General features: G+C 39.9%; 1 protein-coding gene across 1 annotated transcript in view; it reads left to right on the top strand.

The window, feature by feature from the left end:
* The window catches only part of MAP3K15 (mitogen-activated protein kinase kinase kinase 15), a 119081-nt gene that overhangs the window by 38518 nt on the left and 67453 nt on the right, over window positions 1-13110 (top strand). The window contains exons 4-6 of the mRNA XM_019755417.2: window positions 5183-5376; window positions 8518-8686; window positions 11172-11278. Of these exons, the coding sequence (XP_019610976.2) occupies window positions 5183-5376; window positions 8518-8686; window positions 11172-11278 (470 nt within the window). The remainder of the gene's footprint in view (window positions 1-5182; window positions 5377-8517; window positions 8687-11171; window positions 11279-13110) is intronic.

The raw sequence follows: 13110 nt of genomic DNA, 5'->3' as shown, positions 1-13110 counted from the left end.
TTTTCTAGGATGAGTTCGTGAATTTAACTGTCAGACCTCATATTTATAGAGTTATATAAACCTTTTCGTTCACCATTTCTCATTTATTTTTTTCATTTGTTTCTGTGGATTCAAGTTACCAAGTGGTGCTGTTTCCTTATTCCAATACAGTTTTGTTTTCAACTGTATCTTTTGTACTGTTATATCAAATATCTGTTATAGGCCCCAATATACGATTATATACATCATTTTATGCAATTGTCTTTTAAATCAATTAAGAGAAGAAAGAAGAAATTGGCAAGTATACCATCTCTGATAATTACCTATATAACTACCTTTACTGGTATACTTTGTTTTTTTCATGTGAATTAGAATTACTGTCTGGTGTCACTTGCTTTCAGTCTGAAGAACTTCCTTTAGTATTTGTTGTAAAATGGGCCTCGTAGGAACAAATTCTCAGGTTTTGTTTGTCTGAAAATGTCTTTATTTCACCTTCATTTTAAAAGATAGTTTTGCTAGATGTAAGAACCTAGGTTGAATTTTTTTTGTTGTTGACTTTTTTTTTTCTTGCATCACTTTGAATATGTCATCCTACTGCCTTCTGGCCTTCATTGTTTCTGATGAAAATTTAGATATTAATTTTATTGGGGTTCCCTTGTACATGGTAAGACATTTTCCTCTTGCTGCCTTCAAGACTTTGTCTTTCAAAATTTTGACTATTGTGTATCTGGGTGTGGATGTCTTTGAGTTTATCCTACTTTGAGTTCACTTAACTTCTTGGATATGTAGATTCATTTAATCAAATTTGTGAAGTTTTCAGCAATTATTTCTTTGAGAATTTTTCTGCTCCTTTCTCTTCTCTCCTTCTGAGATTCCCATTATGTGTCATGTATATTGGTGCACTTGATGGTGTCCATATTTCTTTGAGGCTCTGTTCAGTTTTCCTTTTCTTTTTTCTGTCTATTCTGCAGATTGCATAATCCCTATTTGATCTATCTACGAGTTTGCTGATTCTGCTACTTCAATTTCCTGTTGGGCTTCTTCAGTGAATTTTAAATTTTTGTTATTGTACTTTTAAACTCTAGAATTTCCATTTGCTTTTTTTTTTTGTAATTCTTCTTTCTTCACTGCAATTCTCTATTAAATCATACCTTTAATTCTTTAAGCATCATTTCCTTTAGTTCTTTGAACATATTTATAATATCCGTATTCAAGAATTTGTCTTCTAATTTCAATATCTGGGTCCTTTCAAAGACAGTTACTGTTGCCTGTTATTCTTTTCCTATATAAGGATCACACCGTGTTGTATTTTTGTTTAAAACTGGACATTTTAAATAATATATTGTAGAAACTCGGGATACTGTTCTCTCTCCCTCCTGCCTCTGGAGCTTGTTTGTGTTGTTTGCTGGTTTATTTTTTAATGACTTTGCTACATTAGTTCAGTGAAGTCCATTTTCTCTATAGTGTGCAGCCTCTGATGTCACTCTGAGGTGCAGTCCTGGGCATGTGCACAGCTATTCTGATGCTCCCATCCCCACCCAAGGATGACAATGGTTATAGCTGGGCTCTCTTTAAATATATCTTTTCCTGCTAAATGTTTCTGACTGGGCTTCCTTTATTGATATTACAGCCAGTAGTTAATCTCCCTTAACTGTTAGCTGATTGTTTTATTGTTTTTGACGATGCCGTGAGACATAAATGTCCCACAGTCTGATAAAATTAAAGTTGGGCTCCTTTTCAGGACCAGTCTTTAAGGTTTATTCTGACCTTAGGAAAGTTCTTTCCAACTCTCCCTTCCTCCTTTTTTTTTTTGTGAACTTCTAATGGTCTACCTTTCACCTGTTGCTATCATGAAGCTACCATCCTCCTCTAAACTTTTGCCACAAAAATCTCCATTTTTTGACAGTGCCCATAGGTTTGAACTTCCATGCTGTGTTCCATGTAAAATCAGCCCCTTATGGAGAGCTGTAGAGCTCTCTGTTCTTACAGTGTGCCTCTACCCCTAGGCAGAGCCTCTGCACCACTGCTCCAGAGCTGGGAGGTGGGGGTAGCAGCCTGCCTCCCTCATAGTGACACCCTGCTCTGTGAGTGGATGTTAGACAAGGGTAGCAGCCCCTGATCTTCTCAGCTTGCCTCTTCTGGCAAGGAACCTTCACCTTATGTGAGCCGGGACAAAGATGATCAGGGCCCAGTATTGTTGGCCTGCTTCACCTAGGGTAGAACTTCTTCCCTACCAGTGTGAACTGGGTAGAGAAATGGAGCCCTAGTCCTCTTGACCACACTTGCCCGGAATAGTACTTCTGTAACACAGAGCTGTGGTGAATGAGCATGCTGGTGGCTTGGCCTTCTCAGGGAGAAACTGTCACCCTAGACTAGAGGTTGGAGTACGAGGGAGCCCCATCTTCTTGGCTTTACCTACCCAGTGAAGAACTTTTGTCACTTTGCGCTGGGGAGTAGGGAGTGCAGCTTATAGCTCAAATGCTAGAGTCTCACTATTCTTACCAAGATTTAGTCAATTTTCTTGAGTAAATGTTTCTCCATTTTCTGTATGCTCTTAAGACAATTTATAGCGACTTTTAATCATTTTTTAAAAGATTTTTTGCCAGTTATGGTTTTCTTTTTTGGGGTAGCGGGAGCAGCATCTGAAGATCTCCTCACATCTCCAGTCTAGCTCTGTTTTATTTTGAAAATAGCAAAGTCCATTCCTTCAAAGCTATTTTACCTTCTAGACTTCACTGATCCACACAGCCCTTTTCTCCCTTTTAGTCTGAAACAGGAAGGCCTTTTACCATAAACTCGATTTCATGTAGAAGAACAATCAGTTTAACTTCTGATTATATAAATGGCATTCAGTTTAATTTATTTCAGCAACATGGCTTTCTTGTTATAGATGAGGGAGAAATTGTTCTCTAATCTACCAAAATCCCTACTTTGCTGGGCAATTTGAATCTGTCTTTGAGAATTTGGAGCTATAACCAGGGAGGGAAGTGTCTTTTTTCCTCTGATGTAGGCAGTTCCCAGTGTTTACTAAGAAGTAGCTACAAGTCTTCTTCCCCCGTTCCCCAGTTATCACCCACACACCTGAATTTTTGCGTCTTCTATTTATAGAAATACCTAGATAACTGGCATTTGTATTTTGAGGGATTTAACCCCAATATCTGGTGCCCACAGGGACAGTCTCCAACTACTATTTTGCAGCAGAGTAAGTATTCTCAGGAAATCCTGTTTTTAGGAATAATGGAATATCAGGAAGCTTAGCGTAAGACCTGCTTTTGTATGACCTGTGAGCTAAGAATGTTTTTTACATTTTTAAATGATTGGAAAAAACAGAAGATGGAGAATACTTCAGGACATATGAAAATATGAAATTCAGATTTGTGTCCATAAATAAAGTTCTATTGGGACAGAGCCATGCTCATCTGTTTATGTGTTGTCTATGGTTGCTTTCTTTCATGCTACAACAGTAGAGTTGAGTAGTTACAATAGAGACTGTATGGCTTAAAAAACCAAAAATATTTATCATTTGGCAAGTTTGGTAACCCATTCTAAAACATGTTTGAGTGGACTAGCACTAGTAATGTTTTTTAACTAAATATTTTAAGGCCTGAAAACATGTCTCAATAGGGCTACAGATAACTAACAAAGTACAAAAGAGAGAGAAAGTGTGTGTTTCAGGACAATTATCTGTATCTTGAGTTCAGATAAAAATAAGAATGCCACCGTCTTTGTGTAAACAAATCTTATTCAAAAGAATACTTAAAAATGTATAGCACGTGTGTCTTTGTATCTAGTTGCCCAATGTTGTAAGTTTTCCCAAGGCTTCTGTTTGATATGAGATCATAGCATTCTGATAGTTTTCTCCATAATTAATGAATTTATTTTTAATTTAGAAGAAGTTCTATCCCTTCTTTGATTTCTCATTTTTGGATAAAGTGTGTTTTCCAAGATATATCTGCAGTATACCAAAATACTTAGCTAGCTTCATTAGCTTAGTTTAGTTTAAAAAATTAAAAGTGGGGCCGGCCCGGTGGCTCAGGCGGTTAGAGCTCCGTGCTCCTAACTCCAAAGGCTGCTGGTTCGATTCCCACATGGGCCAGTGGGCTCCCAACCACAACATTGCCAGTTCAATTCCTCGAGCCCGCAAGGGATGGTGGGCTGTGCCCCCTGCAACTAGCAACGGCAACTGGACCTGGAGCTGAGCTGCGCCCTCCACAACTAAGACTGAAAGGACAACAACTTGAAGCTGAACAGAACCCTCCACAACTAAGATTGAAGGGACGGCAACTTGACTTGGAGAAAAGTCCTGAAAGTGCACTGTTCCCCAATAAAGTCCTGTTCCCCTTCCCCAATAAAATCTTTTTTTAAAAAAATTAAAAGTGAAGAAGTCAGATATTTCTGGCACCATATAAATTCTTTAAAACTTACTGAAGAGATAGGAATAAAAAGTCTGAAGTTTAGTTGCTTTTTATGACAGTTTAGACAAAAGATTGACTATGATATAAGGATGTCATATAAGAATGTATTAATCCTCCAATGTGTTGAAAATTAAGCATTGGTTTAATACTCTTTAGTGGCCGTGTTCATGCTTTACAAAGGATCACAATTTTTAGTCAAACTGTAAGCATTCCATAGAAAAAAGATATGTTTTACTTGAGTATTATTTGACAATATAAAAATTTTTGAGCAGATCTTTTTTCAAAACATCCCTGAGATTAATCTTACTTATTAATATTTGCTTTATGTAAAACAATTTTTACTCTAGAAAGTATATAATAGTTCACATGTAGTTAAATTATCAAATAATATGGCTTTTCCATTGATGCTGAAAGAAAGAAAAATATGCCTTTGCATTGCAATTCTTGGTTATCAGCGAGTTCAAATTTCCTCTGCTTTGAGGGCACATAATGAAACGATACAATTTTCGATACTTAAACCCCTAAAATCTTTACCAGTGAAGTTCAGAGACATACACAGATCAGTTTCAGCATTTAAAACCAAATTTTTGTCATACATCCATGTGTTAGAGCTTGTGAAATTGACTGGTTTCCTGTTTTGTATGTAATAGATTCATAGTCGTATTGCACAAGTTGTTGTCATACTTAGGCATTTGCTCCTTCCCTGTCCCACCAGGTTCCCCCTACCCAAATCCACAGCTATGCTTCCACATCAGTTACTTTTGAAACTTTTTTGTTTATTTTTCCAGGCATCTAGTGGAAATTATTATTTCATCCCGTACATCGTGACACCCTGCGCTGATTATTTTTGCTGTGAGAGTGACGCCCAGAGGCGTGCCTCGGAGTACATGCAGCCCAACTGGGACACCATCCTCAGTCCGTTGTGCGTGCCCCTGGTGGACAGGTTTATTAACCTCCTCAAGGACATCCACGTGACCTCATGGTAATTCCCCTCAGCCATCAACAAACCCCAGGAGCTTTGCTCAAATCTTCCCTTCACGTTCATGGATGCGATACACCCTCAAAAGACCATAGTGCTCTGAGAATGGGGAACCTCCGCCAGCCATTTTTAAGTCCTCCTGGGATCCATTGTTGTTCCTTACTACCTCACTAAGTTGGTCCATTGAGGTGTAGCTATAAGAGAATAGGATTGGAGTTACGAGGTCAGGGCTGAGCCTATGTTTGGCCCCAACTCCCTGTGTGACCTTGATAAATAACTTCTCTTCTGTGTAGCCATTTTCTCATCTAGAAAATAAGGAAGTTAAGTCACTCATATTTTTAATGCTCATTCAATTCTTAGAGTCTGTGTTTTAAGATCATTTCTGAGGATGATTTCCTTCCTGCACTCCAATCAGTTGTTAAAATGCCTCAGCAAGGTCATTCTGACCACAAGTTCTTGTGCTATAGAAGGCGGGATGCATTGAGTCCAGCTGAAGCCATCATGACCTCAGGATGTCCTGTGATGTGTTCTTTGTAGATTGATGTTGAGGAAGGTGGGAAATACTTATTCAGAGGTGGGCGGGTTTGGGTCTGAATCCTGGCTCAGGTGATTCCTCACTATATAACCTTATAAAAATCAGCTCACCTCTTTGTGCCTTGGTGCTCAATAAACCATGCCTTAAAATGTTGTTTTTCTAAAATTTGAAGGCAGAAAAAGTATTCTACTTAACCAAAGGATCCAGTCATTTTGCTTGCAGCCAATTTAAAGGATTTACTCCTGGAAGTTATGTCACAAGGAGGAGGATTTATCCTTCCAAAACAAATGAAAATCCAAAGCACTGGCAGAACTCACTTGACATGTAAAGGACTGCATATCCCACTTTGGCTCACATCATGGCTCCCTGAATTGTAGAGCGTTATTACTGTAGCCTTGGTGTGAGGTACACAGTTGTTAACAGTCTGTTCTCTTTTTCTATCCCACCACCTCTTCTCTGGACACAGAGTTTCTTCTGTAGACTTTATGGGAAAAGAAAACTGGAAACCCAGACATATGTGACCACTTGCCAACAAAGAAAGCAAATGGGGAACCTTTTGTAGGACATTCCTGGAAAGCCCCATTCAGTTGCACCTTACTAACTGTTGTCTTATTGCACAATAAATATTTTAGTGAAGTTTAAGGAGAAAACTCTCCCAGTATCATCTTTTGAGGTCTGACCAGGAGAAAGGCTAGCTTGAGTCTGCCAGATGAGCAAGGTCTTTGCAAGAAATGGACTCAAGTTTGTTTCTCATTCAGTGTGTGTATATATCAATAGGAAAACAACTGTTTTGACCTGGTTTAATTTCAAAGGACTTGAAATACCTGTTGGTTGATTCCACCCCTTGAACTGGTAGATGCCTGACAATGGTTAGTGAGAAGGTAAGAGGTGAGTGGTGCCTATGGTTTAAAACATCGATAATGAGCAAGGCAGATAAGTTTTCAGCTCAAGTGCCAACTCTGATAGATTAATAAAGGCTGCCTGGAGTTCTGTGCTGAAAGGGGGCTGGAAGCCATCTCCAAGTTCACATTGATGGGCAGCATCTTGCCTGGTCCCCAAAGGCAGAAATGGCTGCATGTTTATTACATATATGATGTCCCCAAGCCATACTCCGTTCAGTGTTTTGTTCATTTACTTATGAGTTACTGTTCTTATTAGGTTTCTTGGTTTATTAAAACTATTTTTCAGAATTGCCCTTGAAAATAAAACTTAACTAAAATATAACTTTTTACTTGTCGGGCTAAACTAATAACACCTTAATAGCTTTGATGCCTCTGTAGTCCACCAAATGGACAATGGCTGTCACCCAACTTAATGACTCATCAGATTAATGACAGAATTTTAAACACTGGTAGAATCTGCTAATTTGCTCATCATTGGGGGTGATTAGCAATAGACAAATAAGGAAATAAAAAATTAAAGCAATGCACTGATATTTTTATATCAGAGTGCTTTCTGTGGAGTATCACTTCTTTCTTTAAATGTTTGTAAGGTCTTATAAGCACTGGACGAGGATGAGTGTTGTATACACATTTATTTGGCATAGTTTTATAGTTATTAAAAGTAGCAGCTGTTATTCTTATGTGTTGCTTCTCTTTTCTGAAGACTAATATTTAATTGAGCTTATCTTTTTTTAATGAACAGCCTAATTTTACTCTCTACAGTCCACTCATTTCTGCTACTTAATGGGTTGACAGAATTATCGCTTGGTAACGCCCAATCTCCATAAAAATGTTACTTGGAAACTGAGCAAGAAATTTAAATCAATCTATGGTCATTGTAAGTCAGCTCGTGTACATCAAATTAGGTCAGTTTTAAAGCTATTTAAGTACCAGGTACTAGCATTAGTTCTTTAAGTGGTTATGGTGAGATATGCCAATGTGGATTTAAACTGCTTTAAATATATTCCTACCTCCCTATTATCATCTAGATGCCCCACGAAGGAAGTTTTATGTTTTACACTAGAGAAGCGTTCTGGCAATTGAAAATCACAAGAAGAGTGGAGGGCTGTGAAAGACAGAGATGGTCTGTAAGCTTCCAGGAAGTGCTTCTTGGATTGCTCATTGTCACGTCCAGTTTTCGGCTCACAGCCAAGCGGAAAAAGCTTAGTGCTTACTAGCTTTTTCTACCAGGGACACCCGATAGAAAGATTCATTTTAAAGTTCTCATTTGACTGTTTCATGGCCTTTGGAGTTTTATTTGGCTTTGTGATAATCTGTAAATAGTAGGGAAATAACTAAGTAAGGTACCTACTTGCCCTCTATGTGTTTGAAAATACCAGAGGAAGTGGGGTGGGTTGGAAGGGTAGGAAGTCCTATGTGTCATCCAAATGCAGATGGGGTGAAGTTGAAAATTATTTACCAGGTCATAACGAACTGATTTTGTTGTTGTTGTTGTTGTTACTATGAAGTAGTTAGTTTTTGTAAAATGTGAGTAACAAGTAGGACGTATCTCCTGTTTGCTGGTGCCGGAAAGATGAGGTCTGGGCCAAGCCCCCATGTATTAGCTAGGTCATGTTGATGAGAACCAAGTTTGTTTGAGCTGCCAAAGGAAACGGAGTCCTGGATGCATGGAGATGCGACCAGAGGTTTTCATGTTTCCCTCTCCAGTGCTTATTACAAAGAAACCTTGTTAAATGACATCCGGAGAGCCAGAGAGAAATACCAGGGCGATGAACTGGCAAAGGAGCTGGCTCGGATCAAACTCCGCATGGATAACACCGAGGTTCTGACCTCAGACATCGTCATTAATTTACTGCTGTCCTACCGCGATATCCAGGTATGAGATACGCTTACCAGAGGCTAACGCATGCTGAGTTCTTTGGCTTGAGGAATTCCTCATGTGAAGTACTCTTATACTAGGTGTATAGTTAGGTAGCTGTTTTATAGACAAAATATGCATGTGACTAGGTCATAGTTCACTTAGCGTATCTGTTGTGGTAGAAATATTGGAGAAGGTTTTGTCATATCAGAAAGCCACTCCAACAAAATCTCATATACGGTGCTTCTCACTAAAAGGAACTCAGAATTGAACAGTTTATGTGCACTTTGTTCTAGGCATTGTTCCAAGCCCTTTGCAAATCCTAATTAATCCTCATCACAAGCCTATGGGATGTATACTCTGATTATCCCCATTTTAAAAATGAGGAACATAAGGCACAGAGAAGTTATGTCACTTGCCCAAGGTCACACAGCAGTTGGCAAAGTCAAGATTCAAACTGAGGCAACCAGCTTGTTCTTAACTCCTTTGCTGTGCTGCTTCCTTTAGGCCTTTGTCACTTCCTTCTTTGTTTACCACCACCCATCAGTGACAAGGACAGCAGGAGTAGCAGACGCACATCCAGGGCCCAGGGAATGAAGATACTTATTCTAAGACAAGCGTCACAGGCTTCTGGAGAGTTCTTGAGATGGCGTTTGTGGGACGCAGTACTATGAAGGAAATCAAGCATGTCTTCCCTCCAAGTTTAATGCTGTTGAGCCATTTCTAATGATGTCTTACCTTCCTTCCCTTTGGAGGAACACAGGCAAGGTACCTTACCTGCAGAATTCCACAAAGCCATGTTGGAGATTCTAAATGAGAATCCATTTACGACCTGCACCAAGAACAGAGTCAACCACTAAGGAACTTGCACTCCTAGTGACAAACAGATGCATCTAATTGATTTTAATAGCAGATGCTGTTAGGGGTCATGACAATGATTAAATTATGCCCCACAGGACAAGAGCATGGGAATGGCCCTTTTTTAGAAATCTTTCTTCCTGAGCTGCTGGCTTCCTTCTGTCCTTGCCTTCACACATCTCTTCTTTTTATAACCTTCCGTTGGGACTCTCAGGCTCCAAAGCGAGCCAGAAGCTTCTTGGAATATGCTGCCTTACCTTTCCTTGGGCAGCTGCATCCAGGTGCAGAGGCACAGAACATAATGGGATTTCGGTGGGAAGTCCTCCTCTGCTAACGGTGGCTGGCTGTCAGCAAGTTGGCCAGCACAGTGATCTAAGCCCAGCTGAAAAGATAGCAGATGGCACTGCTCAGAGGGGACCCAGTTGAGCCAAACATGGTAGCATTGTTTCCCTGGGTAATTATGCGGTTGAGAGTAGTGCTTCTCAACTGGGGGACATACGGCAGTGTCTGGAGACATTTTTGGTTGTCACATTTCAGAGGGGAGGGGGACGTTCTACTGACATCTAGTAGGTAGAGGCCAGGGACGCTGTTTAACATCCCACAGTGCACAGGACAGCCCCCCACAACAAAGAATGACCCAGGCCCAAAATCTCAGTAGTGCCAACATTGAGAAACCCAGGTTTGGATGAATTCGTTTGTTTCTGATAAAGTAGGAAGGACTTGGATGTTTCCTCCCTTTATGTGCCAAGTGATTGTAAGGTTTCTTGTGTGTGTGTGTCCTGCTCATTTGACCCCACAGCTGTGATGGTGGTGGTAACTCTCCTGCATTCAAAGCATGGTGGGGGAGAAGGTGGAGGGATTAGAAAGTATAAATTGGTAATCACAAAATAGTCACACGGATGTGAAATACAGTGTGGGGAATATAGTCAATGATGTTGTAAAGATCATGTAAGGTGCCAGATGGGCACTGGACTTATCGGGGGATCACGTCATAGACTGTGTAGATGCCTGACCAATGCACTGTACACCTGAGGCTGAAGTAGAATAACACTGAATGTCAGCTGTAACTAAATATATATATATATTTCCCACAGGATGTAAAGCACAGCACAGGGAATATAGTCAATGGTATTGTAACAGCTATATACAATGTCAGAGGGGTAGTAGATTGGGGGGTTATCACTTTGTAAGGGGTGTAAATGTCTAATTACATTGTTTTGTATACCTGAAACTAATAATTATATATATATACATATATATATATATATATATATATATATATATATATATATGTATATATATGTATATATATAGAATATATATATATATATGTATGTATATATAGAGAATATATATATATATATATATATATATATATATATACACACACACACATATATATATAAAATAAAAAGTCACATTCTTCAGGTATATTAAGTGAAATAAAATACTGCAAAGTAATAATAATTTTTAAACCATGGTAACTTTTTCCTGCCTGCTGGGCTATAAGTAACTTCACTAAATGTTCTCTGTAGGGAGAGGCTTGTATTTAAATGCCTAGGCTGTCTCATGTTTATAACTATTCAGAAAAATCTGTGAAGATCTGTGTTTCCTCTCTTTCTTACCTTGGATGTCATGCCAACAGGACTATGATGCAATGGTGAAGCTGGTAGAAACACTGGAAATGCTGCCTACGTGTGATTTGGCCGACCAACATAATATTAAGTTCCACTATGCATTTGCACTGAATAGGTAAGAATGATAATCCATGTGTAGAGTTTTGAAACAAGCCAGCTGTTAAATTCTGCTTGCTTCGTTCGTTCAATGCTCATTGAGTATGAACCAGATCATGTGCTCAATGCCAAGGTTATGAAAATGGGCAAGGCATGGTCTTGGTCTTCAGGGACTTTGTTTTTGGAACATATATTCTAGCTGTGAGGTCTGCCATGTCACTAAATCTCTCCAGCTCAGAGCCATAAATGTCTTAATGAAGGTTTGCGCAAAGTGCTATGGAAGCATAGCAGAGGAAGGAAATCATCTGCTTAGGCATTTTGGGGGGGGGTCTTTTGGCTAGGTTTGGAAGAATTAGTAAGAATTACCTGATGGGCAGGAAAGAGTATGGGATGGGGGTGGTGACAAGGCCATTCCACTTGGCCAGAACGGAAGCATGAACATAAAGATCATGGGCACTGTGCCTTCCGGGAACAGCCAGTGTGAGCAGAACACAGATGCAGGTGAAGCAAATGCACACAGTGAGGCTCAGCATGGAGCATGGGATCTTGTCTTGAAAGAACCTTGTATACATGAGTAATGAGTTGATAGTATCTGATAGACTGTGGGGGACTAGATTACGTAACAGAATTAACATTGTATGATAGGAAAAGAGGGTGCTGTCTTTATGTACTAGTATAATATGAACTTTGGAATACAAATTACCATGCTATGTAGCGTGTGTGAGACTTGGAAATTCTGGCCCGCAGACCACAAGCCTCAAAAGGTTATGTGCTAGGGGTATTAGCTAAGATGCTGTAACAAAGAGTCACCAGATGCAGTGATTTAAATTAGTTTGATATTCTCTTTTACAAAGCAGTCTAGAGGTGAGTGGACTGGGCTAATGACATAGCACTGCTCCAAAAGGTGTTCAGGGATCTAGCTTTTGACCATTTTGTAGCTCTTTCATTTCCGAGAGAATAATCCTCTTCTTCTAGTGGAAGCTACCATGTTTTCCTGAAAATAAGACCAGGTCTTATATTAAGATTTGCTCCAAAAGATACATTAGGGCTTATGTTCAGGGGATGACATCCTGAAAAATCATGTTAGGGCTTATTTTCCAGTTAGGTCTTATTTTCGGGGAAACACAGTAGGTCACTGCTACTCTGTGTTCCCACCTATGGAAAGGAGGAAAGAATAGAAGCCCAGGGCAAGCAGTTTCCTTTAAAGTGAGTAGAACCTGCACACGCCACTTCTACTCACATTGCACTACAGAGAGTATAGTCCTATGACCCCATCTAGCTGTAAGGGAACCTGGGAGATGTAGTCTCTAGCTGGGCAGCCATGTGCCCATCCAAACTTAGCTACTATTGATTTGGAGGATAACTAGGAGTTTCCCATATTCAACCTCACAGAATCCCAGATGCCTAAATGTCTTAGTCCTACAGTCTCCCTTCCTCCCCTGATAAGATACAGGAAGAGGAGCGGCATTAGGTGACCATGATGAGAAACATGTCCAGATACCCTTCCCGCCAGGCCTGTCCTCTGCTGGGGCCAGGAATGGTCATATTGAATCATACAGCAAAAAACTCCAGGAGGGTATTCAAACTTGGCTTGAGAGCCGAAGAGTCCTGGCATCTCCTCATCAACTTTTCATGGCCAGTGTTTTCTGCAGGGAATGCATAAAGTAAGGGTTGGAGGTGACCGGAATTAGAGGACTCCAGTGTCTGGTTTCTCAGATGCTTGGCTTTGCTTCAGCCTCTGGATTAGGCTACAGGCTGTGGGCCTGCCACTGACAGCATCTGCAGGATAGCAGCAGCACAGAAGCCCACAGCTTCAGGAGTCTCAACACGTATGTGGTCACATCTCTCTCT

The sequence above is a fragment of the Rhinolophus sinicus genome, chromosome X, assembly GCF_036562045.2.
Source record: "Rhinolophus sinicus isolate RSC01 chromosome X, ASM3656204v1, whole genome shotgun sequence".
In the NCBI taxonomy this organism is placed as follows: Eukaryota; Metazoa; Chordata; class Mammalia; order Chiroptera; family Rhinolophidae; genus Rhinolophus; species Rhinolophus sinicus.
Note: the sequence above shows the minus strand (reverse complement) of the source record. Positions and strands in the feature narration are given on the sequence as shown.